Consider the following 24,343-nt stretch of genomic DNA (forward strand, 5'->3'; position numbering starts at 1 on the left):
GTGAAATATGACTTCAGTTCAGCTCCCCATTCCCTGTTTTTCCTTATTTTGAGTAAGCAAAAGAAACCTGCTAACAGGATTAGTAATGATGGTTTATCTACAGCAGCTGTTGGTTTACACGTTTTTATTTGGAAAACCTTTTTTATATGTAAATACTAGGGAAGGACAAACACATTTGAATAGAAAATAGAATTGACACACACGTGTGTGAGCATCCCTGGCTAGAAAACTTGCAGCAGGAGCTGTTCTTTCAGGATTTCCAGCCAGTTGAGGGTGGGAGTTGTTTGTCATTATGCTGTATTTACTTTCTAGATTCCCCTTTCTGAAAGAAGAGGGTGTTCTTAAACACACCAATATCAGGAGAGAAAAACAAGGTGTTCTGTAAATGTGTTGGGGGATTTAATAGAGGTAGATATCCTTCCCATAGAACTTTTAATAAACCATCTGAATAATTCTGTTGCAGAGGTATTATCTTTTACAAAGTGTATATGAAGGAGACATTCTCTATTCAGTTACATAAATTTTCAGAGTAACCTTTATAGAATTTTACTTAATTTCTAGAGATCCCTATTAGTTTAATCTCTATTAAATTCAATAGGACATATCTATTGGACTGAATTTAAATATCTTGGCCTAGGAGTTTCTAAAATAAAATAGCAAGAAACCCTTCTAAACAGGGAGGGTTGGCATGTATGTTCTCTGAAGAGGCTGTCAGCGTCATGTTAGCTTGTAATTGACTGTTTTAATGTAGTTTAGGTGGCACAGAAAATTTGAGAAGAGAGATCAGTAGCTGCTTAAAATGTTTTCACCAACTATCACTCTTCACGTGACTAGGCTTTAGATGTAAAAGCCCTAGAAGGTGTTACAGGGATGTTATTGGCACTGTTTTTCTTTGATCTTTAAAAACTGAGTTCTCAAGAACACTTAGACCATTTGTACTCAAACTGCATAGACTAAAAGCAGAGACCTTTCGACCATATCCATTCTTGCAGGGTGGGATAAATGAAGCATATGTTGTCTGGGGGTTTTTTCTGTGGTTTCAGGCCCCATTGAAGTATGAGTCTTACTCATAATTTACGCTTCAAAACATGAATAGGTAGATCTCTGGGAATAAATCTAAAATTAGTTTTTGTTTTAACTTCTATAAATAACTTTTGGATCATACTTTTTTTTTCATGTCTTTACTTCCTGTTTGGATTTCCCAATTCATTAGTACATATTTGCTATATACATGTTTCCAGCAAGACCCGTGTCATGCGACCAAAGCTAATAGGTAAACATGAAGTTAAAAAAATTTTTTTTGGGGGAAGGGAATTTTGAAAAGCCCCAGTAGCTGCTTGAGAAGACCTTTGTAAATGTTTGCTGAAATGACTGGTAAACCAGCATCTGCATCATCATCAAGTCTGGTTCCTCCCAGACTAAGAAGTCAATATCAGGTTCTGCTTGTTCTCAAAAGGGTGAATATTTTTTAAAAATCCAATCCTGGTCAGTTTCTATTGTGTATGCCAGTATGGCTACTAATGTAGAGGATAGAAGTGTCTTTGCTCACCTTTTAAAATCCAAACCTAATAATGAGACAGCAACAGTAGCTGGGAAAATAGTAAAAGCGCTTGCTGGCATTGTCTGGAAAGGCATGTCTTGTTTTGTTTTTTAAAAGGCTACATTTTGTCACATATAGTCATCAAATATAGAGAGATATCTAAAATATACTGAACGAGCTACAGCAGCATTCCTCAGGTTTTGGTTATTCTTATTGGCTCGTACTCAAGCATTAGTTCCAAGCCTTAACACCAAGTAATAGTTGACATTATATTCCATACTCTTCCCTCAGTTAGAGCCATGCAATCCTGTTAGCTTCAGTGTACATTGTAGAAACAGATATTTGTTACTTTATTATTTAATACCAACAAAGCCGTAAATGACTTTTCCCTGTGAACTTCCCTGAAAGTGTCTAACCCTTTCCTCTTCCCCAGTCACCTTTTCCTACATCTAAAAATAACACTAAAGGGCAACATTTTCCCCTCTGCTTCTATGAAATCTTACAGTAGCCAACCTGCTGTGGGGACAAGGATGTAAAGTAGAGACACAGAAATTCAGCATGGGTCTCAGCTGATCAGGGGCCTCCAGCCCATGCTCTAAGGGAGTAAATGCTGTTCCTCCATCCTCCCAGGGAGCAGTCAGAGGAAAATTCCATGAGTTCAGAACTCCAGTCCCCTATGTGGGAATAGCCCAGAAATGATTTTCCCCAAATTGAAAGAGTTTAAATTGTGCCGTCTTTCTCTTTCACTAGACACCTCTCTTTCACATCAAACCAATTCATTCATCTGCTCTCTACACTGGCTTCCCACAGAATATTGAGTCAAGTTTAAGGTCTCAGTCCTTATCCTAAAGGCACTCAGTGGCCTGGGCTCAGGATACACAAAAGATCATCTGAGGTTCCAGGATGAGGACTGTGGTTGACAACTCTCCCCCTCAAGCATATTGGAATTTTCTACCACAAAAGTTAAGGCTTGTCTGTGCAGGAGACAGAGCTTTCTTAGGGGCCAGTCCCAAACTGTGAAACTGTCCCACAGGAAGTGAGGACCATTACAAATTTCACCATCTTCCACACCGAGTGCAAGGCACGGTTCTCTGACCAGGCTTCTCTAATATAAAAACATAGCAGCATATACATTTACAGACAAATTCCCTAAACAAAAACACTATATTACACATATAGTTTTCTTTCTAGGGAGAAGTTGAGAGAGTGAATGAATCACACATGACAGATGTTAGTCACATCATTTAATATACATGTGGAAGGTGCTCAGATACTACAGTGAGGAGGGCAGTGTAAAAATTCATTGGGGAGGAGTTATTCTCAAAGTCTCCTATTTTTGGTGATGTTATTGGCTTTGCTCCAATTTCCTGAATATATAGAAAACCTAAGAGATGGGTTAGAATTTATTTAGAGAACAAAAATCTTGTATACTGGGGAAATGTTCTAAGGGCATTTTCAACATTACTTTGCTTTGAAGATGGATGAAATGCTTTTAGTTTGAAACTGAGAGTCTATTAGTCTTTTGGAGGGGATTGTTTTAGACTTCTTGGGGGTGAATTTTTAGCTAGTCCCTGAAAAAGCACCCAGTCTACTTACATACATAAAGCAGAATGTTTGCATGCCCAAGTCAGCATGTGTATGTACCATACTGCCTGTATGTGTGAGAGAGAGATCATGTTGCCTTTTACTGCTACTGAGTACAAAAGAGCTTGAGTGAGAGGCACCTGTGTAGTTGGTGCCAAAGAACTTCTGTATGATGCCTCCTTATGAGCATGGCATCTGTGTATATATAGCCACAGTGTAGTCCATGTGCAGTTTGTTCTTGTTAAGCAAAATCTGTATTTTTTTTAAATTACTTGTCTTCCTGGCATCATGTCAGGATCCAAATAGCTACTCATTAGTTCTAATGATAAAGCTATCCATTGCATCATTTCAGGACATCTTTTAATTTTTAATAGCAAAGTACAATAAATGGTAGCTATTTGGAAAATACACTATATTGCCCCTGCTTTTGTTTATGAGTCATGACTGATAAAAGTTCTAAATATGGATTCTACATGAAATACATATTACCATGAATCAGAAAAAGGAATATGAAATAACCACATTTCCCACATGAAGTTCTCTTGTGAGAACAGGTGAGTGAGATAATTTCTTTTACTGGGCCAACTTCTGTTGGTGACAGAGACAAGCTGCTGTGTGTTGAACCAGCTGGAGCTTATGTGTGGCCTTTGTCAGCCCCAGGTAGCGAATGATGGTGGAATCAAATCTGTAGGTGATAAATGCATGGAGCTTGTGCATCATAGCTCGATCATCCTCCAGCGGCAATGAGCTCAATTGCCTAGTTAACCAGACTTGGAAGGAGGCATTACATGTCTTTCCACTGTTTCTATGTACATGTTTAGGAGTAGTGATGAATCCAACAGGACCCAGAGACTACACACTACCTTGACAATTGGCAAGCAAACACCATCGATAGAGAGAGAGGTTCACATTCTAGCCATCCCCTCAAAGTGTTTCCTTCTTCCTATCAACATCATTTCTATTTTGCTTGGCCTTGAAGGACATTTTGATCATCACTTTGCTTAGAAGACTCATGGAATCATAATTTGATTGAGTTAAGTATTCTTCGGCCAAATGGGGGAAAATGGTTTTAGACTTTCAGAAACAATTTTCATTTCACTTCTGTGAGTGGAATCTGGGATTTGTATGTACGGTTACCCACTTTGGGAAATAAGTAATTGTGCAGATGCATTTCTGGTGGCTTCCTGAATATTTGGCCTTTTGTGCTCTTCCAGTTTCCACTTTCCACTACTTTGTATCTAAATAGGAAGTCATTACATGGCAAACTAAATATTTGTTTTTAGTAAGTATTTAGTCAGCAGGGTTATATTCCTCTATAATCCAGAACTGTAAAAAACAAAACAAAGCCTACTTAGAATGCCTCATTGTTTGAAGTAGCTGTACTAATTTTGAACACATTTGTTGGAATGATTAATGGTATAAATAAATAAAGTCTATTACACAAAAGGATGTTGCATACAGAGAGGCTACAGATGCTCTGTCTGCCAGGCTTTCTTCATAAAGGGTTATAATGTCAATAGCAAATTATAAAACGTAATAGAAAAGACAAGGCTTATCTTTCTGAGTTTTGTACGGTTATATAGTTGACAAACGGTGCTTTGATTACTAACATCTTGCTGTAATAATTGATCAAATACAATTTATTATTGTATCCACTGTTCATCTTTGGCTGAATTCCATTTCCAGTTATTTGATGTATGTCCAATACTGCAACTAGACATTAGGTACACTCCCACTTTAAAAAAATCTCTCCAATGTTTAAGTTAGGGGAAAAGCAAGTTTGTACTTGCTGTGCTAAGATGTAGTTTTACCTTCATGAACTCCTGTTTTCTCAAAGAAGGTTTCTGTTTTTCCCGTTTTGGTTTTCTCTCCCTTTTACAATGGTGCTGGAAGGCTGAGCCACATCTCCTTTGGACCCTGTCAACACACCAGGTTTACTTTCTGCCCAAAGAAAGTATGTGAATGTTCCAGTTTTTCTTTTCAATGCCTGCCTCTCTAGTGATGTAAAGGTCACTCGGTGACTCAGTTTTCCTTACAGATTCTTAATCATTTCCCACATTTTTGCATGACAGTAGATTTTCATAATTGGTTTTTAGCTCACTGGAAAATATTGTTAATAATATTTGTGATGAAAGGTGAGAGCCATTGACTCCTGTCTATCTTTGTAAGGTTATTGTCCTTTATTTACAACATATGTTTGCATGTTACAGTCAAATGACTCTTTTAGAGTTAATACATTTCATTAGCTACATTATACTGTCTACTCACTCATTTCCCTGAGAAGTTTTTTTTTAATATTTTAACATTATAAAGGAAATTTAACTACATTTAACAAAGTTAAAATAAAAAAAGCAGTCTTTTGTCACAATTAGACTAGAGAACTAGGAGCCAAGATTCCGAGATTCATTTCCTAGCTCATTTCCTAGTGACTTGCTCTATGGCCCTGGGAATATCACTTAGGCCCAAATTTCCGAAGTGTCCACCAATTTTGGGTGCCTCTCTTTGGGAGCGCTCACATTAAGACATCTGGAAAGTTAGTTGTTAGAGGTGCTGAGCACCTGCAGCTCTTATTGGCTACACTTGCAGTTGTGGGTACTCAGCAGAAGTGTTAGTTAGGCCACAGATGTCTCACATTGGGCATCCAGAATCAAAAGCATCCAAAGTTAGTCAACACTTTTGAAAATTTGTACTGTACCTTCTTTGGTCCTCATTTATACTGTGCAGGGCTATTCACAACTAAATAGAACCTTTACATTAATCTTTTTGCTATGTAGGAGGGTACACGATATCTGCATACATTTATTTAAGCAATTATGTAGCTTAATATTTTCAGATTCGTATTAATTGTACATATTTAGTATGTTGGAAAATGGTGAATGCTATTGCTTATTTACTAGATAATTAACTTTTTGCTCATGATTTGCATCAAGTTGCATTATGATGATAACTGGAATTTAATTAAAGACACAATAGAGCATATTTATTTTTCATTTTAATATTTTAAGAGAGTATAATAAATTTGGGTCTAAACATATTTTATATTAAATTCAGATTTCATTTTAAACAGGTCTATTTTTAAAAAGAAAAACTTATAATTTAAATACCTCAATCAAAAAATCTGATTTTTTTCAAAAAATTCAATTTAAATTAAAAAAATTGATTTTTATCCACCCTCAGTAAAAAAAAAAAAAAAAAAATTATTCCTGGTTTTAATGACATTACAAGGGGAGATGAATTTTGACCCTAATACTTTGTCCGGGATTTTCAATTCAATGGGAGTTGAAAGCAGGAAACCCCAGTCTTTGTTCTGAGTCCCACCCTTTGGAGGTGCTGAGCAATTTTAAGGGTATCTGGGCAGTGGGTGATGTTGCTATTGCAGTTGGATAGTTCAGAGATGGGTTGTCAGAGCTTTAACAGTGAATGCATGTGACTTTTCATTTGAAAGCAGACTAATGTTATTTTGATCCAGGTATTATTATTATTGCATACTGAAAAAAATGCGGTGGTCAGTGAACAATCATCCTCTTTGTGCTTTCATCGTTTCAGCTCTTAAAATGGCAGAAGAAGATGCATATATCATGGGAGTATCTGATCATCAAGTAAGTATTAACACACAGTTTATATGCTCTCAATGTGTCAAAAGCATATGAGTTTATGCTGTCTGGCTATCTTAGCTATTTGTCAGGTGCCAATTCCCATAGTATCTAAACTTTCTGTAGTCTGACATCATCAACGAGAAAAATATCAGAATAAACCTGTCTCAGTAAGAAGCCCTTATCAGTAAAATGTAAATTTCTCCCACTGTAGGGCCTACCCTTTGACATTGCCTGAACCGTGTAAGTGTGGCTTTAGTAGAATTTCCTAAATTTGTTTTTATTTCCTAGCTGCCCGATCCAAACTTACACTGAAATGAATTCAATGATGGCCATGACTGAAGTTAAAATAATATATAAAAATGCTCTGTTGTGTAATTATCTGAGGTTTGTTGATATGATATTGACCTCAGTGTTCCTTCATTCACAGCCATTTTGGTGGGACTCCAGAACTCCCAAACTGTTCACTGATCCAAAATGACTTTAGGTCACTTTGCATATAATTAATTCAAGTGATGAAAACTGTGCTTGATTCAAAGGTTCCAATTAAAAAATACGTTAATCTCCTAAGGCTTAATGTATGTAAATACATGCTAAGTGGATTACGTTTGACATTTGGATCTGGCTTTGCCCAGGGCAAGAATACAGTATTGCCAGTCCCAAACTTTCAAAACTCAGGAGATTGATTTAAAAATAATGAGATTAAAAAATTACATTTGATGTTTTTATTTGCCTTCTGGTTTTGGAACTATCAGGGTGCATGGGTTACATTTTTGTGCTTTTTTCCCGAGCCATGAGATCTAGAAACATACTTTTTTAAAATAAAAGCTCAGAGTCTCACCTATTCACCTGATTCCAGAGATTTAAGAATAACACCAAATATGGTGAAACTTGCAATAAAATCACTAGGGTTGGTACCACTGAGAGTAGGACAAACTTTTCTTAGAGTACATAAAAAAAGAAACCTGAAATCCTGGTCCAATTAAAGTAAACTCAATGAGTTCAGTGGGCCGGGGTTTCACTATTCAGGTCTATTTTCCCCTTGAAATACTCATGTAACCCAGCATGAGTGACAGTGAGGAATATACGTACATATAGGAAGGAGAGAAGAGATCTCATAGTTCATGAAACCTATTGAGTTTAATTCTAAAATCAGGGAGCTGATTTGTGTACATAAATGCACCCCCTGGAGAAACCAGTGTGACTGAAGTCCCCTGTCTTCATTGACGGGCAGTCACCTTCCTTTAAGAAGACAGTGAAAGCCTTCACCTACTTATCATGGGAAGGGCCCTCCCTACTCCTTGTTGACCACAGCTGAGAAGGACGAGGAAACAGTCACTGGCTTGTGATTACAATGCAGTTGACTCCAGTGTTTTCCCCTGCTGAGGTCAGTGGGTCTGGACACTGCTGCGGGGGAGAGCAGAGAGAGGAAGGAGAGAAGAAAAGCAGGGAAGGACCGTTGAAAATTCCCAAACCCTGTCCTTAGAGCTCAGAGCAGAGTTTGCACAGCAAGCTGCCCCTATGGGTACAGAGGGAGCAGCCTGGAACCATGATGCAGTCAGTAGACTTTTGAAGGGAGATCTGTGTATTCACCGCCAGTGAGGTGTCCCTGTGGTCCTGTACTGGCAGAGTCAACCAGCAATTTGCTCCAAACTAGTGGATTAATTGTGATGAAAATAGAGTAAGACTTGCTGCTTCTGTGTTAATTGCTAGACCAATAACAAGTACCACATCATCCAGTCCAGGAAGATTCTCTCTTCTGTCGTATTAAATACCTTCTGAAGCAAATTTGTTTTTTTGTTTTGTGCTTATCGTCCAATTTGAAAAGTGATGAATTGAGATGTGGTGCTACTTACAGTAGATCAAAAAGGCTTTTCTATTTTTTTTTAGTATTCAATGAGAACTTTTTAAGTTGAGCCCACAGAAGCTGCTCGTTTGGTACTGTCATTTTAACATGGTGTGTCCCTTTTGAGTATGTTTTAAATGAAGATGGTGGCTAGATGATGGTTAGATAAGGGGGTTGGGAGTTGGAACTTTTTAGCTCTGTCATTGACTCTGAGTATGACCTTGGGCAAGTCATCTGGGGCTAGATTTTCAAGTGCTCAGTGGCCACTATTGGGGCCACATTTTCAAGAGTTCAGCTTCGAAGTGCTTTTGTATATTTGGCCTGTGGTACATGCACACTGCCAGTTTGCACTGCTCAGCAACACCTTTCCATGCTTGCTACAGAGCTACAGGTTACACTGGTCAAAATGCTGAGCCCTGTCTGCACTACCAGGTCCACAGGAGCTAGCACTGGTGGAGTTGCACCATTACAAGAATCATCAAGGAGTGTTAGTGTGGACAAGTCTTTAAACTCTTTGAGCTTTGATTTATCCCACCTGTGAAACATGAATAAGAATGTGTACCTATCTCCGAGGTATATTGGGAGTCCTAATTAATATTTGCAAAGTGCTTTGAAATCCTTCGTTGAAAGATACTGTATGTGTAAAAGTATTTTTGTGTATTAATAATGATTAACTCTGTTCAATACAGATGTTTGCAATGGATCAGTTCATGGGAGTGAATGCATTATTTAATAATACAGGTTTCATTACCTCAGATTTACCACTACGAACAGGTAAGAGCCACTGCTATTTGGTCATGGTGATTTGTCTTCCTAGTGTTTCTTCGAATTGTGTGTGTGTGTGTGTGTGTGTGTGTGTGTGTGTGTGTGTGAGAGAGAGAGAGATCTTTCAAAGAGAACTGTTTGTTTATATTTATTATGTTCTATTAGAAAACACCTTGAAGTTTTTAACCTTACTTCCTCATATTGTTGTTAAAATGCCAGATTTTAAAACACCTTTAAGAATCTCCCCAACCTCACTTCACCTGTGAGAAGAATCTGTGACTGTTCTACTACCAAGGATACTTCTATGCCTAAATATAGAAACTAAATGTTTTAGCCAGTTAAATGTTCTGATTGACCAAACATCAATAAATGATGTGTTGAATTTTTAAAGGGACAATAGCATTTTTAGATTCCTCCAGTTGTTGTATTTCCTGCATAGTGTAACAGATACATTTTTTTGCATGCTATCTTGTGCTGTGTTTCACTTCTTGCCGTTGTTTTTAAGGGGATATGTTTCTCACTAGTGAAACCTAGAATATATTCAGCTTCCTGTATCATTTTGAATCTGTTTTCCTTCTCAGTGACTTCTGTATTTCCTATAAAGTGTCAGGTTGATATTAAAAGCACTTAACAGTTTCCTGAATGTTAACACAAAGATGAAAATGCAGAGCTAAATTCTGGCATTCCCCCTCCCCTCCCAATCTCTGCAAAAAAAAAAAAAAAAAAGAGTATTTTGAGTCAGTATGTGGATCAATTATCCTCAGTGTGGGACTGATTTAGGGGTGTTGAAATGTCTTGGCAGAGATCAGAAGAATAAACATATATTGATTAATATTACCTGGAATTTGTTCTTGGAGGTTTTTTGAAATGTCATTTATCAATATTACTTTTAATTTGAAAGTAGGAGTCCTGAGCCTCCCCTGTCTAGTCTATTGGATTAACAGATTTGGAGAAGAAAAGAACTCTGAGTCCTTATTTATAAATAATGTTGTTAGAATTTTTCTCTGACCTATTGTTAATGTCTTTGCTGCCGATTCTCCACTGCAGCTTACATGCTGTCATCATGTTCTGTTGATGATCCGTTTAAATCCACAATCTGTCAGGATATATCTGGTACTTTTGGCATCACAGGTTGCCTTGTATCACAGAAAACAAAAGTGCAGTTTGTTGTATGCATTTGCAAATTTGACAGCAATAAAGGGCATAAAAGTAAAATCCTTGTGCAGAGGGCTGTGTAAATCCCATTTAAACTCAAGTTTAAGGGCTTAAGTGATGCTTCTCTGCACAGGGGTAAATTTCACCCCAAAAGAATAATATATACATATTTTTGAGAATGCCGTAGAGGTTAACAATTTGTTGTTCGTTTAGCATGTCCTATTGTAAATCACTCTACTTTTTCCTAGAATGAGTATAAATACATTAGGGTCAGGAATTGCTTACAGTGCCAGTGATATTGTTTCAAGAGAAATTATTTCTCTGAGCAGCAAATCTCTTAACTCACTAGCATTCAATAAATGGATTTTGCCATCAGTTGGTATAGCAAAAATGTTTTATTAACACAGAATGGAATTTGCCACTAGGATTTAATTGCAAAGCACAGAGGCTTGCTACAGAACATAGCCTCCCCCTGAATTTCCCCAAGTCTCTGTGGTCTCTAGTTTGAAACAGTTTTAAGTAGCAGGTCCTAACTCTGGTATGATCAGTGTTACACATACCTCTGGGTCCTTCTGCCGTGATATGCTTCTCACCGCATGTAGCTTTTTAGTTTACCTGATAATCTTCACTGCTGGAGCAGCCAACCTCTCTCCATACAGATGAGTTAACACAACTATTTCAGGATCAGAAAAATGATTTTCAGATATCTGGGCCCTGTTTACACTAGAAAAGGATGTTTTAAAAACCATCTAGACCAGCGTTTCTCAAATTTGGCCACATGCAGCCACCATGGGCTTTTCTTGTGGCCACAGCCTCTTCGGTGGTGATTGGGGCGGGAAGGCAAAGCAGCTGCCCCTCCCCAGGGCCACCAGCAGGGGGCTGGTTCTTGCTCCCTTCTGGAGCCACTAACACTGTAGGAGCAGGCGACCAGTGTGGGTCCCTACACTCCTGGGGGCTGTAGGGCTCAGGCTTCGGCCCTGGGGTGGTGGGTGACAGGCTCTGGCTGGGTGGCAGCAGGCTCTGTTCCCCAGTCGCAGGGCTTCAGGTTCTAGCCCCAGGCTCACCACCCCCCCAACCCGCATCGCCCCTGGCCCTCCCCGCCTCCCTCCCCATCTAGGGCTTAATTTGTCCCCCAGCTTGCCTGGGCTGAGTAAATCTGCTGTGAAAAGTGATTTTAACAAATATACAAATATCACTTTTCACTGTAGCAGATTTACTAGCTAGCACGTCTTTTAAAAAAAAATCAACCAAAACCAGCAAAACACGCAAAGCACCTTGTGTTTCTATTCTGTTTAGGTCCAGTAAAGAAGAGAGACAACTGGGCATTATTTTTATTATTGAGTCTGCAAAAAAAAAAAAAAAAAAAGCCCAAAACCCTACATAAATAAATTACAATGATTTGGACATGTATATGTGCCTATTTATTTGTTTTTCCTAAAATTAATTATCAGAGTGGCCACCAGCAAGAGTTGGTGGCCACACTCTGAGGCCACCAAAAATTTTGTTGTGAGAACCCCTCATCTAGACAGCTAACACATGTTAAAACTACAACTCATCCTCTAACTGCGAGCAGTTTATTTGGTGACTGCATCCTCCTCTTGCAGTTCTTTTCTTTGTGCTGTCTGTTACTGCAAGATTATTGACAAGTTTGCTATGCTTATGGCAGGGGACTGATTGGGTATTTATCGCAAGCAAACATTTCAACTGAGTTTCAGAAATGCTGCTCACCCGCAGCTTCCACTGAGTCACTCAACTTCTTGAGTAATGTCACCATAACAAATCATGGGACATTAATTTCCTACTGTTCTTTGAATTGTGCTGTTGTCACTGCTGTAAGTCTGCCATTTAGCCACATTTTAATGTGGTATTGTGAGATGGGGATTGTATTTTAACCACTGAAAACAGAAACTAATGCTCTTCCATACTCAGTTGAGATTACTTGCAGTTTTGTAGTGGGATTTTCAAAAGTGCTCATCCTTGGTTTAATTCAGCTCTGATTGAAATCTGTAGGGGTTTTACAATTTACTTCAGTCAGAGCAGAGATAAGCCAACACAGAGTGCTTTTGGAAATCCCACCCTATTTTTGTTTGTTTGTGCGTGTGTCCGTCTAAGAAAGCGATCCTCAAACCGGCCTGAGGAGCTTCCTTGGTAGTCTTCAAAATGAAGCACTTTGACAACCAAGTAGGGAGAACTGAGGTGGGAGGTGTCCAAGAGAGAACTTATCTCTCACAAAGTGGTCTGCCGAATAAAGAAGTTGGAGAGCCAAGGCGGCTAATATCTGCCACTGATGCAGCCCCAGCACTTAAATCTTTCAGGCAATCATGGACAATGGCTGAGTTACTGATTTGACAAGGAGCAGGTTTAATGTATAACTATGGGTTATAGTGCCATGTGAGTGTCATATAAACAAGTAATAAACAACTAGGGCGTTTAGGGACTTTCTGACAAGTAGTCATGCCTATGTGTGTAAATATAATGCAGTGATGTACTGCTGTCCCTCCAGCTTCATTGTGATGTATGGTAGGGTATGGCCTGTATGAATAATACACTGCACTGCTCCATGGGAAGCGTTGGGATGCATTCTGCCTTGGAGACAGGGTCTCCAGCAAATCCTTGTTGTTTAGAGAGTCGAGGGAGCACAGGCTACGACACCCCTGAAAGAAGAATAATTTACTCACCCAATGTGACAAGCCACTCGAGTCTAGTGTGGGGTGGAGCGGCAGAGCTGTTGCTCGGTTCACTCCTTGGCCCCTTTTTTGGCAAGTTACACACAGAGTGCATGGGCTGCAATTGCGGCTGGTTCCCTGCTGCCTCCTCCTCACTGCACAACCATGCGCAACCTTTCCCCCAACATATAGGGAAAAATCAGGTGCAGCAGTGTAACAGTTTGGGGAATGCGTCTGCATCAGCGTAGGGAAAGATGCCATTTTATGACCTCTGTTTAAGACTGTAGTCTTCAGTGCGGATTAAACCTTCCATTGTATGGCAAAAGACAGACCATGCCTGCAGATCTGAAGCGGGGCCATTAACAACTGAATAACCACACCCGGCAGCTGCCAAGGACTATTATCTTACTAATGACTCTTCCCCACTGAACCCTGCTCTGTGCCGAGCAGCCATGGGGCGTGTATGTGTGTGCTGAAGAATGGAAAATCCCCAGGAGAAGGCCAGAAGGAGAAAGGGGTGATAGACTGATTGTAAAAAGAGACATGTTCTCGAAGCAAGGAACCCATATCACCACCAGAAAGAGAAGACACTCTGGAGGAGAGGGGCAGGACAAACTTGTCTTCTTCCAGCAGAATAGCCAAACCTCAAAAGAGTCTCAGGAGTGAGGAAGACTCTGTGGGGGAGAGGGATTGCATGGAGGTTTTGTTGTCTTACCTAGATCTATATCTCTTGTGCTCTCTATGAGTAAAGTGTGTGTGTGTGTGTGTGTGTGTGTTTAAGAAGTTCCTTGGCTTTAACTGTCATGTGGTTCCTGAAGAGACAAACTATAAACCAGAGTGCCCACAAGGTTAGACCTCTGGGGAGAGCATTTATAAGCTACAGGGGCAATCTGGAAGGCTGAGGCACTGATTCCAGGGTTTAGGCTGCTGGTTGGTGGGGCCCCACTGCCAGTGGGGCATCAGACAGGAGGTGCTCACCTGGGAGTGCACATGAGTGACCCAGAACTGGAGACAGTGATCAGTCACTGCCCAGACCCAAGGAACTTAGCAGCACGTGGGATCCAAAGGTTGGGTGCAATACAGCAGCCTGATCACCATCCAGAAGTCAGGGCTATCTCAGGGGCTAAAATTAATTGTTTCAGACATTAACTAGTCAGGCTGTTGGCTAGGAAAATCCACCGGTCCTGCAACTCTGCCAGCCTTGCCTGGGTAGTGCCTGAGTGAAACCCTCCAATCTCACAAACCCCATTCTCCTTGGCATTTGTGTGGTGGGAGGGATTAAGGAAGTGGCCCTATCCTGAAGATGGTACTCCTCCAGAAAGTGTGTGCAGGATCAGGCTCTGATAGAAAAAGGAGGAGTGTAGCAGTGAGAGGTGGCAAGAAACATGAGGTCTGTGACTCAAGAGTGAGAGGAAGGAAGGAGAGTGAAGAAACACAGCAGTTGAAGGAGATGAGGGAAGTAGGCCTATGACTCAGGCAGGAGGGCAGGTAGCAGGACAGAAGTTAGTCTGAACTGAGTGAGGCGAGAGGAAGGAAAAGGAAGCTAGGTAAATAGCTAGGTTCAAAATGAAAATGTTGCCAGTCTGCCCCAAAATGTATCCATGTTAGGTGGCTGTTAATTTCAAATACAGAGCCCTCCTGTTTGCAGCGGGAGTGTCAGGCAAATCATGAGGAATTGTGATGTTAGAACTTGGCCTTCTGTGGGAGTGAAATTCATCCCTTTGAGAAGGGCTAAAGCACTACTTAAGTGGTGCATTGGCTGCACAGGGGTGAATTTCATCCAAACAGCACAGAATTCTGGGTAATATACACTAACTATAGATTATGCATTTTGAAAATGTAGGAATGAAAAAAAAAAAGATGGAGATGTTTAGTGTTTGATTTGCTGCTGTGCTTTTTTGTGCCCGATTAACATTTATAAATTATTTGTTTGTTAGAATGAAAAGTTCAGGAGACAGAGCTTTCTTGATAGCTGGTACCAAATCATCAAAAAAAAAATCTCACATGAACTGAAGACCATCACAGGTCTCCACACCTTCTCCTCCAGCACACCTCTTCGGTGTGTGCCTATATTCTCAAAGCAGCTTCTACATATTAAAATAATCAAAACTCAGAAACTCTTTCCTAAACAAAATACTCCACTGCACACATTCTCTCCCCAAGAGAGAACAAGAGAGAAAGAATGACCTACACAGGACAAATGTTAGCCACGTTGTTTGATGCATTTCTGGAAGGAGTTCAGACAATACAATGAGAAGCGTGGTTTAAGAACCTGTGTAGAATAGAATATAATCCTCTCTAGCATTCAAAATAAAATGACTAGGGCATTAATGTTTGAAAGTCAATTAACATGCTTGCTCTTTATTTTTAAATAACATTTCTAAATACACATAACAGTACTACATCAGAATGACTTATTTCTGCAGGGCTTTTTTTTTTCCCTTCAGTTAATCCGGTTCAACAATCTAATTTTTACTGGTGGTAAGAAGGTGCAACTCCAGGCCTACTTTGTTTAAATAAAACTATGATTCATGTAATCTGACTAGGCTATAACAAGCCATTATGCCAACCTTTCTACATTTCCAATAGCTTTTTCTTTTAGCTTTCTCTCAGTATTAATATGTGAGGAGTCCAAAGTCATGTTCTGCCTTGGTATTTTTGTCTACTACTATTAGAACGTAGTTCAGAAGGGACCCACTGTTACAGACAAAGAGAATAAGCAAAATGATATATCACTCTGTATCTGTTAAAATCTTTAGTAAGCAAAATGTTCAGTTGTGGTTCTAGAATGCCAGCAAAATGTTTAATTGCATAGGAAGAATATAACCCAATTTTCATATTTGTTACTTTGGCCAACTTAAATATTAGTTTGTTTTATAGTTAGTTGCATGTAAAAGGAGCTTTAGATTCAAGATTGTCATTGCTGATCTTTGTAATATATCTTTGGCATGAAGGCAATTGCTGAGTCAACTGATTTTGACAGATAAGCAATGAGGGCTCCTAATATATCTGCCAGTTAGAGTATTTACCAAGATTCCCTTTTTTATTTTGAGAAGATTGTGTGATATTTTTATGTAAGGAATAAAAAGCTATTTTACTAAAATTGAGTGGTCTCAGTGCCACAATCACACTACTACAAATACATGAATCCTATAGTATTTCAACCAGTCAGTGAACATCAGGTTGCAAAAAGATTAATGGTACTCTTCTAAGATTCCCCCACTGAAGATGTCAGAACAACGTGCCACTTGTGGTGGATTGTGCAGTTGTTCAGAATGTGGTCATGAATGTTCTGATGAGCTCCTGGATCTTATCATCTCCTCAGTGGGGTATGGAAATACCCATAGGATCTGCTACGTTACTGTGGTTTGGCTCCTTTTGGTGGGGTTCTGGTGTCCTAACGGGCTCTGTTAGACTTTTTGGACTTGTCTTTCTCTTGGCTGTTGAAAAAAAAAAAAAAAAGAAGATGGTACCCACTTGTGGCACCAAAATGATATACAACTCATTGTAGATTGTGCAGATCTTCCTGAAATTATTCTCTTTTATTACAGACTTTGATAAACAGCTGATTGATAACATTATTAACATTTAAACGTTACCATTGGTCATATGAGTTAACACCTTGTTAAGATGAAGGGGCAGTTTACATCTCTCAGAACTGTTTTTTCAAGCTCTCTGGAAACTCCTGAAGGCATCTCTGCATCAGTAATACTTGGTTCACATTATTAAAATTATCTTCACAGCCATAAGGGCAAGAGATGAACTTTCTCTTTTCATAACTGAGAATCTGAACAAGATGGCAGGCAAGGGGTACTCCTTAGCTCCATGTAACTTCTTCCAATTTAAGCCCTGATTAGACCGAATTCTGCGCTCAGATGCTATACAATGAATGCCTTCCTGGAGAATTTCTCACGTAGGGCCTGCTCCAAGGCCATTGAAGTCAATGGAAAGATTCCTGTTGATTTCAATGGGCTTTGGATCAGGCTTATTAGGGTCAAATTGACCTCTCTTCAGAAGACCAGCACAAGCCAATGCATCGCTTAGGTCCTCCAAACCGGGCTTGGCTTAAGTAGGATTTAAGTGGTGCATAGCCCTTGTACTGGCCCGGTGCACAGGGTGGATTTAGCCCATTGCATCTGATTATGAACCGTTTAAGTCAGTTGGAGTCTGACATTATTAGTGGAGCAGACCCAAATACTTGATGTCAGAAACTGGCTCATGAGTAAAATTTTTGAAAGTGTATACATGAATTAGGCTCCTAAATCCCATTTTCAGGAGTGAGTTAGGCACTTAGAACAGGATTTATAAGGGGAACATTAGGACTTAAGTCCACTTTAGTAAACTTAAGTTGAAAATTTAGATCCTCAAAAATCTGGCTCAACTGCATCTAACCCTCTAGGTGCCCAAAGTCCCTAGGTACCTATGTTTCCACTGGTAAAGTCCTCACGGTGCTTACATTTCTGGTGGTGGGCAAGTGCACAGCCACCTAAACCCTGACACCACCGAGCAGCTGGGCACCTAACTCACACTCCAGTGGGATTCATAAACTAGGCGTTCCCCAGCCTATCTTGCCTACGGGACCTGTTCTGGTGGACATGCTCAGATGCTGCTTTAGAGGCTGTGCACAGGATCGGGCTCTGCACAAAACACAGCTGTAGGAGGAAGTGGTAAGATATGAAATACTAAAATAGTCATTAGAGCAGAGACTGGAACTTGCGTCTCCTACCTCCCAGGGGAGTGCCCTGTTAGCCAACCTCTCATTTTCTCTGGTGCAATGAATATTTAATTATTTCATACCAAGTAGAATGGCTTCAACAGGAGAGACTGAGAAAGCCCCTCCATAGGATGCCCCATAGCCTGGTGGTTAGGGCAGTCACTTTGTGGGTGAGTGACCTGGTTTTAAATCTCTGCTCCACATTAGGCAGGGGGGGAATTGAACCAGGGTCTCCCACATCTCTAGTGAGTGCTCTAACCTGTAGGCTAAAGTTTACAAGCAGCCGCCTCTGTTTTTCTTGAAAAGTATTTGACATAGAATATCTGCCTAACTCCAGGAAAGGGTTCACAGCTGTTAATCCCAAATCCAGGGAAATGCCACCCTTCGGCCTGGAGTTGAGATCCTTAACTCCTTCAGGGGCCAGGGCTTCGGCCACCCACCTCTCTCTGGCATTTCCTACTAGCCTGCTTAAGCAGCTTCCTGCTCAGCTTGCTGGCTTCTGTGAATCTCTTTTTAGGCACCTCGCTCTCCCCGAGGCATTGTGTATGCAGCCTGCATGCCTAGCTCAGGATTGTGAATTCCACTTGCTGGCAGGATGCTAAAACATTGCAAGTCTCAGCCTTAGCTCCCTTTGGGAATCCCACCGTTCAAAGCCTAAGGCGATGTCTACACTGCACACCTACCAACGGCGCAGCTGTGCTGCTGCAGCTGTGCCAGTGTAAGGTGCCCTGTGTAGCTGCTCTTTCTCCCCAGGAGAGAGCTCTCCCGGTGACAAATAAAACCACCTTCAACAAGGGGCGGTAGCTTCATCTATGGGAGCTCGGCTCCCTCTGACGAAGCGCTGTCCATGCTGGCGCTTTTCATCCTTAAAACTTTTGTCATTCAGAGGGGTGTTTTTTCACACCCCGAGGGACAAAAGTTTTAACAACGAAAGTGCCAGTGTAGACAAAGCCTCGGTCTCATTGAAAGTCAATAAGGTGTCGGCTCCCAACTCACTTTTCAAAATAAAACTCAGGTTCTTAGGCATATTTGAGAATTTTACCCCATGTCTTTTTCGGAGATCTAATTTAGCCCTCTGACTTCTTATATGTGATGCTGATGTAAATCAGAGGTGTGTTATTATTTTTCTTTTTTTTATTAGCAGATGGACCATATCTTCAAATCATAGAACAGCCTAAACAGGTAAGAGGAATACTGCATTTTGAAAATCTTTTGGGTAGCTGTGGCAGCACATTGTCTGAGTACAGCTGTAATCCAAGATGAAGGGATACTAAATAATGTTGTTGTTCACCTCCGTTGATATTCACCTTTTCTTGTCAACTGTTGGGAATGGGCCACATCCACCCTAATTGAATTGGCCTTGTTGGCACCGACCGCCCACTTGGTAAGGCAACTCCAATCTTTTTGTGTGTTGTATATTTATCCCTGCTTACTGTATTTTTCACTCCATGCATCTGATGAAGTGGGTTATAGCCCACGAAAGCTTATGCCCAAATAAATTTGTTAGTCTCTAAGGTGCCACAAGGACTCCTCATTGTTTTTGAATAAAGTATCTCATTGTAAAGCATTTTGAACTAATAAGAATTGTGGTGCATTATTAGCAGGGTTCTGTTTTGTTTTTTACGCTTTTATAGCAAGGTTGTTTCCTGTTTTGTTCTGTTCTTATCTCTTGTCATCTGTCTGGAAGTGTCACAGGACAAAAAAATTCTGAGGGTTATATTAAATGTATTTTATTAAAGGTAGAAAACATTTCCATCAAGGAAAGAGCCTTAAAATAGGTTATGAGAGGAAAATATCCCAATGTATGAAACAAATATAAGTCAATGAAATATTTCTGGAAAATTTGTAGGGTTTTTTTCATATTTCTTGCTAAAATGAAAAATAAAAATAACATATATAATGGCCCTTTTCCGCACTCTTTTCAAAACCCTTGCAGGAAATTTTAACTCATAATTTGTATAGCGCTGTGGGATTCCTTTTGTCACACGCTTGGTAACGCTGAATATCCCAAGAACAAATTAAGGTAATTTTGGGATGCAATTTTTGTACAAGTGTAACACTGACAGACCCCAGTTGTCAGCAGGTGGGATCAAACCTGGAACCTCAGTGCATGAGTCTCTACTGCATAAGCTAGAAGCCACATGGCTCCTGCTAAGGCTGTAGTAGACTCATTAATCTCTAAGTGGTCTCAGTGCCACTAGAGGGGACAGAACACCACATCCAGGAGGTGTATGGGTTACACAAGCACAGAACAGCACTACTTTTCACTCTTCTGTCAGTATGATTTTCATCTCACTGCACTACTTGGGCTTCATGCAGGTAAAGTATATGGGAATTGCTGGGGATGGAAACCACCTTCCCACCCAGGGCAAAGGTGCAGAGTGCTCACTGTGATTGATACTCCAGCCTCTCTGTTGGAATTGTGGCTTCAGCCCTTCTAAGGCATTTGCACATAATCCTACATCCAGTGATTCCTCCCTTGGCCAATACAATACTGAAACCCTTTTCCTACCCCTCCCACACAGTCACATACAAGGCCAGATTGTGATGCTCTTGGGTGGGTGCATAGGGAGATGGAAGTGACCAAAGATTGCTCCACCCCGGGCATACCCCATGTAAAGGCCTGTCACAATACAATCTGTGCACTTGGGAATGCAGTGACTGCTCACTCCATGCACATCTAAAAACATACATTAGCCCAAAGGAAGTTGGGGGAAGGTGGGTCCCTGACCCCACCCCTAGCTTTGCACCGGGCTGGCCTGGCACACCAGGGGGGTGCATGCTGCACTCAGTGAAGTGTGCATGCTCTGTGCACCAGGAGCTCTGGGAGCAATTCTGCTTCTCATGTGGTTCTGAATCATCCCAAACGCCAGGCTGTGCCTTACATACATGATTGGGTCTACAGTGTGCAATGGCTGTAAAATGGCCACCCCACCCATGGCTCCCATTGTAGAGAGGCCCCAAGGTGCACCAGACAATTTAAGGTTTGTAGTGTGGCTGTGCAGGGTGAGCCATGGACAGAGCACTGTGCAGGCAGTCTCATTACTGGCCCCACATAGGTCAGTCATGGGGGCAGGACAATGCCGGGTAGGGAAGGTTATACAGGCAATTACATGGATCCAGCGGCCTTGGCAGTTTGCAGTGGCTTCGGCGTGGCTGTTCTGCAGCCCTAGCCCTAGATTCAGGAATGAATTTCAGCCCTGGCTCCCACAACCCCAACCCCCACTTGGGCACTTCACAGGCAGAAAGCCCAATTGCTCTGCCTTAATGTGTTGAAGTGAATTTTAACCTTAGTGTTTCATGAGTATCAGTCTGTTCTGTGGGTATGTGAGTGAAAGTCAAACATTGTATGAGGCACAAGTATTTAAACAGCAAAGTCTTTAGCAGGATAGATATTGCGGAGGCTTTGAGGTTGATTACTCATTTTAAGAGCAATTGTGTGAGCGTTGTGAATAACTGTGGGCTGACAAACACTTACATTCAGATGAACCTGGTGTCAGATGTCTGCAGCCTGATCCTACCATGCAAATGTTGTCTGATTAAGGTTACAACCCAATAGTTGACATTACTTGGCAGGCTGCTGCACTTCCTAGAATCACACTGAACTCAAAAAAGCTCTGTCAATCACAGGATTGGGGCCAAAGAGGAAAAACCTTCCTGACTGAAAGTATAAGAGAGGTAGTGCCATTTATAATACTACAGTGAAAGGTGTGTTAACATTTCTTTGTAGTAGATCCTGCATGCATCCGATGAAGTGAGCTGTAGCTCATGAAAGCTTATGCTCAAATAAATTTGTCAGTCTCTAAGGTGCCACAAGTCGTCCTTTTCTTTTTGCGGATACAGACTAACACAGCTGTACTCTGAAACCTGTTATTAAACACTACTCTCTCCCAAATCCCCTCTCCCAGGTGGCTTTCATTTTCAATAGTTTTTTTCATCCCTGGTATGTCAATGACTATAACAATGACTTAGAACCATCTTGTTTACATTTCTCTTTGATAGAATAAATCCTTTGAAATCTTATGTTTATTTACTTCACTGGGGTTATGCTGATTTATACATTTTGAGGATCTGACCCATGTGTATAAGCTTAACCTTAGAACCGCAGATAAATTGTGTTATCTTGGTTACGATGGTGTGGTTATTGTTGGTAAAGGCTGGCTTTCCGGTGGCAATCACTGTAAGCTGGCAAAAATTTTCAGTGTCCACTCATGTTTTATGTCCAGTGTAAAAGTAATCTAATCATAAAAGTGAATTATTTTGTGCAACTTTCTTAACCTGGACACTTCCTACTCCTTTCCCCCCACTTACAGAAATAAATAAAGGGAAAGTGTTCATAAATACAGCACACCGGATCTCATGGATTTCAGTTCACCAGGGCTTTCTTTATTTTTGAAATTGCTTTTGTTCCTATATGGAACAAATTTCTTGGAGAACTGAAGATCCCTGGAAAACTTGTTTTAGAAATACCAAAATATGATGTTCCTGAAATGAAATGTGAAATTGACATTCTTGTTGGTTTCATGGCTGCTATTCTGTAAAAGGGAGAAGAACTCTTTCTTTCCCCGCCCCCTTCACCTTCCCTTCACTGTTGGGGCTCCTATTCTATCTCTCCCCATCTCTTGACTACTACCATGATGAACAGAGTGTCTTCACTATTCTAAATCCTTCATCCACCTTTTGACTGGTTTCTGGGGTGAAAAGGGATCTTTGCACCCACGTCCATTTAGTATAGTCACATTAGCATTGGGAGAAGAGATTCCTACTGCCACTATGTGTGTTAATAAGAATAAAACTGTTTGCCACCCATTGGAAGTATCCAGAGTGTGTTTCAGGAATTAGCAGCCATAACATTTCAATTTGTCAGTGGATAGTTGTTTTAAAATGATGATTTTCAAAGGTTTTTTTGTTTTTCTTTTTCTTTTCAATTTCCACAGAGAGGTTTTCGTTTCAGATATGTGTGTGAAGGGCCTTCGCATGGTGGACTTCCGGGTGCTTCTAGTGAAAAGAACAAAAAATCATACCCTCAGGTCAAAGTAAGTTCATAAATTATTATATTTAACAATATGATTGTGAGTGCCGTACAAGAAATCCTTACGTAGGATTCATTTGTACATCACCATGAATCTATTTGAAGTTATTGAGATGAACTGTGTATTTCAATGCCAGTTTTTAAATTGAGAGACTGTCGTGCACATAAATAAGGCACTAGCTGGTTTTTTGTTTTTGGCAAGTGAAAATCCATCCTGTGAATTAAAAAGAATCTGCTGAATGTCTCTGGTTCTTCACAATCCAAGTTTGTGTGTTTGAACTGCTAAGTTTTTAGGAGTGGAAATTAGCACAGGGCTTCTGAAACTACTTTTTTCCCCCTTAAAAGAAGAGGTAGGTAGTTTTTCCAGACGTTTGCTTGTGCTCACTGTTGTGGTAGTGGTTGAAAGCACATAATGCAGCTAGTGCTCCTGGGCCCAGGTTTTTAAAAAATGGCTGCCTAAAGTTAAGCTCAGTGCAAAGACAGATTGACTTCAACAGGAGTTGGATCAGGCTTATAATGCAGTATTTCCTAAGCAGCTTTGTCTTTATTATTAAAAGCCATCAACCAAAGAAAAATACCTATGCTAATGCAATGTTAGGGTTGAGATTGTAACAGAACTAAAGTTAGGAAACCTCCAAGTTTAGGCTCCCTCAGCAATCAAGTTCTCCTTGCACTGCAGGAGAAGGATATACTATATTTTATTTGAGCTTTTTGAGCTCATGAATTAAGAGCCATTGAGGTTAGTGAAGAAAGCATTAATTTGCTCTTCACGAGGTAATATCTAATGCAGTGGTTCCCAAATTATCCTTAGCAGTACCACTCACAAAAGTCTGTATCAATATGGCAGTGTGTACTTTCTGAATTGTTCCATTAGAGATTTCCCCATTAAGAACGAGAATTAATAGCTTTTAATTCATGAGTTCTTTCTCCCTTCCTAATCCTTAGTGTGCTAAAGGTGAGTTTCTGTGCTGGACCATGCTCACCATCCATTCAGGTGCATGTGCTCTGTTCTTCTGTGAATCTTGGGAAAGACTAGGATTTGGAACAACTATATCTCTACCATGAGTTAGAATGAGCATCACTCAACGTAATCAGCTCTGGCTGTTATAGCCTCGGATATTAGTCTGGTAAATTAGAAATCATAGATTTAATGTAGCCTTGCAAAGCTATTCTGAAAAGTTACAAGCCCTGGCAAAGAATCTACTCACTTTCCCTTTCACATGATGATGGTGATGAGACTATGAACAAGGTATCATTTCCTGGTTTAAATATAAAATTACTTATCTCAGTAGTGGGATCTTTTTTTCCTGGTACAAGTCACCACCCAGCAATACCTTGTGGGAGAGGCTGGCAAAGAAACGAAGTCAGTTCCTCCTGGCCACTGCCTGTTAGCGCATGTTTTTGATTCAAGTTGTGCCAGTAAAGAGAGATGTGTTTCACTCCTTTTC

The 24,343-nt window shown here is 40.4% G+C and overlaps 1 protein-coding gene across 4 annotated transcripts in view; it reads left to right on the forward strand.

Annotated features, from left to right (window-relative positions):
• NFKB1 (nuclear factor kappa B subunit 1) overlaps positions 1 to 24,343 on the forward strand; it is a 94,786-nt gene that overhangs the window by 12,123 nt on the left and 58,320 nt on the right. For 2 of the 4 annotated variants that reach the window (XM_074950683.1, XM_074950682.1), the window contains exons 2-5: positions 6,671 to 6,723; positions 9,253 to 9,337; positions 19,005 to 19,045; positions 22,801 to 22,899. In XM_074950683.1, coding sequence (XP_074806784.1) covers positions 6,679 to 6,723; positions 9,253 to 9,337; positions 19,005 to 19,045; positions 22,801 to 22,899 — 270 coding nt within the window. In that variant the 5' untranslated portion in view covers positions 6,671 to 6,678. Of the gene's footprint in view, positions 1 to 6,249; positions 6,724 to 9,252; positions 9,338 to 19,004; positions 19,046 to 22,800; positions 22,900 to 24,343 lie in introns of those variants that run through there. The other 2 variants (XM_074950680.1, XM_074950681.1) reach the window with 2 other exon arrangements.

This window comes from Natator depressus, chromosome 4 (genome assembly GCF_965152275.1).
Source record: "Natator depressus isolate rNatDep1 chromosome 4, rNatDep2.hap1, whole genome shotgun sequence".
Lineage (NCBI taxonomy): Eukaryota > Metazoa > Chordata > Testudines > Cheloniidae > Natator > Natator depressus.